At 39.3% G+C, this 2,695-nt stretch overlaps 1 protein-coding gene across 2 annotated transcripts in view; it reads left to right on the forward strand.

Annotated features, from left to right (window-relative positions):
* IPP (intracisternal A particle-promoted polypeptide) overlaps positions 1-2,695 on the forward strand; it is a 42,714-nt gene that overhangs the window by 15,445 nt on the left and 24,574 nt on the right. For both annotated transcript variants that reach the window (XM_007108597.3, XM_007108598.4), the window contains exon 4: positions 885-1,040. In XM_007108597.3, the coding sequence (XP_007108659.1) occupies positions 885-1,040 (156 nt within the window). The remainder of the gene's footprint in view (positions 1-884; positions 1,041-2,695) is intronic.

Here is a 2,695-nt window from a genome sequence, read left to right on the forward strand (position 1 = left end):
CCAGCCGCTCCGCGGCATGTGGGATCCTCCCAGACCGGGGTGCGAACCCGGTTCCCCTGCATCGGCAGGCGGACGCGCAACCACTGCGCCACCAGGGAAGCCCAGGATTTTTCTTTTAATGGTTTTGTTCTTTGACTTCTCAGTTCTGCTTTTTATTTGCTATTTGCCCTTTCTTCAAATTCTTAAGTTACTAGTGAGACTTCTCAAGATTTTGTTAGTTGACCTTTTCTCCTCAATATTGCTTTTTGGACATAGAGACAAGGCTTAGAGACAGTCCCTTACTAGCATATTTGGTGCTTTTGTGCAAATTAGAAGATAGTGCCCTTTCACGGAGGCCAGTTCTTATAGCTTGCCAAGTGGGACACGGGTTGGCTTTCATTCCCAATTCATCTTTTCAGCTAAGCACCCTTGAGCAGAATAACCTACCCAATCATGCTCAAAGTCTTTTTAGGAAATGAACCTCATCCGACCAGAATCTTCTGTTTCTTGCTTTGACTATCATTTTCAAAGTGCATGACATAATTTTATATCCTTTTGTTAGCAGGTTGTAAATATAGAATTTTGGGCAATTTCATTTTTTCATTTTGTTAGATAATTGTGCTCCTGTTTTACCTGGCATCTTTGTTTTGAGATCCTCATACATGTGTTTTCAAATTGGATCTAATGAAACATGTTTTTTAAAACAATCTTTGATTTAAGGAAAGTATATATTCTTTAGTAGCAGTGAGAAAAATAATACTTGGTATTGTTGGAAACATACTCCATTGTTTGATGATGAGTTTTCATTTTTTGATTGTTAAATGTATTTTATTTTCATGGAAACATGTCTTTTCAATATTATTTAAAAATTGATTAAAACATTATCTTTTTCAACATTGCTTTAGGAATATCCGATTTTAATCTTCGTGTTGCATTGCAAACACTTTTGAAAGAGTACTGTGAGGTGTGCAAATCTCCCAAAGAGAACAAATTTTCTAGTTTTCTGCAGACATCTAAGGTTCGACCTCGGAAGAAAGCAAGAAAGTACCTGTATGCAGTAGGTGAGAACCTTTTAAAAAGTATAGAAATTATCTTTATTTTCAGGATAAAAACCTTTTAAATTTTTGTTGTTATCATACATGTCAGAATGTGCAGGTATGTCAGATAGGCATATTTAATTTCACATACAGGCTACAGATTTAGAAATTATATTTATATAGTACAGTGGACACATCTAAGAATAAATAGCTATTTATTTGACATCTGTTATTCTGTGATTTAAATCTTTGGGTTCTTATATACCCAATTATTATCAAATAACTGCCTAAGATATACTGCTTTAAAAATTAAATATTTGAATTCTAGTGAGAAATAGGAAAATAAATCTCACACATTTTAACTATTCACAGCGTCTTAGATGGTCATTAGGGATGATAGGAACTAGTGGTCTCCAAAGTGTGGATATGCAGGATAACCCATAGGAATATCGTATGAACCTTTTCATTTTTATTTTATGTTATTGTAGTGTAGTGTAGTGTTGTGTAGTTGTTTGGCCACCCCACGCAGCTTGCGGGATCTTAGTTCCCTGACCAGGGATTGAACCCAGGCCACAGCAGTGAAAGTGCCAAGTCGGAACCACTGGCCGCCAGAAAATTCCCTCCATTTGTTTTTAAAAAAAGCATTAAACCTTATCAATATTTGATATATATGTCAACAGATTGTCCAGATTTATATACATAAGTTATTATATATAAAAACTTTATGTATAGTATAATTTTTAGTATGTATGTCATTGTATAATTTTATATATACTATAATATATAAATGTGTAATTTTTGAGTGCTTGCTAAACTTTTTTAATGATGGGATGTGCAGTCAAACAAGGATTTCAACTCACTATTTTTTTTATTATTAATTAATTAATTTACTTTTTGGCTGTGTTGGGTCTTCGTTGCTGTGCGTGGGCTTTCTCTAGTTGCGGTGAGTGGGGGCTACTCTTCGTTGCAGTGCACGGGCTTCTCATTGTCATGGCTTCTTCTATTTCAGAGCCCGGGCTCTAGGCGCACGGGCTTCAGTAGTTGTGGCACGTGGGCTCAGTAGTTGTGGCTTGCAGGCTCTAGAGCTCAGGCTCAGTAGTTGTGGTGCACGGGCTTAGTTGCTCTGCAGCACATGGGATCTTCCTGGGACAGGGCTCGAACCCGTGTCCCATGCATTGGCAGGCGGATTCTGAACCGCTGCGCCATCAGGGAAGCCCTAACTCACTATATTTAACTGAAAAAAACATTAATAGAAGTCACAATGAAACTTTCTAACTAGACAGAAAACCAGTTCCTAGATTTATGTTTTATCTAACATTTGATTATAACCAAGACCAGGTGGTAGAACATTGTGGTTGACCTCATTGCATTTAAGCCATAATCTTTCAGGACCTGGCACATTTAAGAATAATAGATGGGGCTTCCCTGGTGGCGCAGTGGTTGAGAATCTGCCTGCTAATGCAGGGGACACAGGTTCGAGCCCTTGTCTGGGAGGATCCCACATGCCGCGGAGCAACTAGGCCCGTGAGCCACAACTACTGAGCCTGCGTGTCTGGAGCCTGTGCTCCGCAACAAGAGAGGCCGCGATCGTGAGAGGCCCGCGCACCGCGATGAAGAGTGGCCCCCACTTGCCACAACTAGAGAAAGCTCTCGCACAGAAACAAAGACCCAGCACAGCA

This window comes from Physeter macrocephalus, chromosome 4 (genome assembly GCF_002837175.3).
Source record: "Physeter macrocephalus isolate SW-GA chromosome 4, ASM283717v5, whole genome shotgun sequence".
NCBI classification, from domain to species: Eukaryota; Metazoa; Chordata; class Mammalia; order Artiodactyla; family Physeteridae; genus Physeter; species Physeter macrocephalus.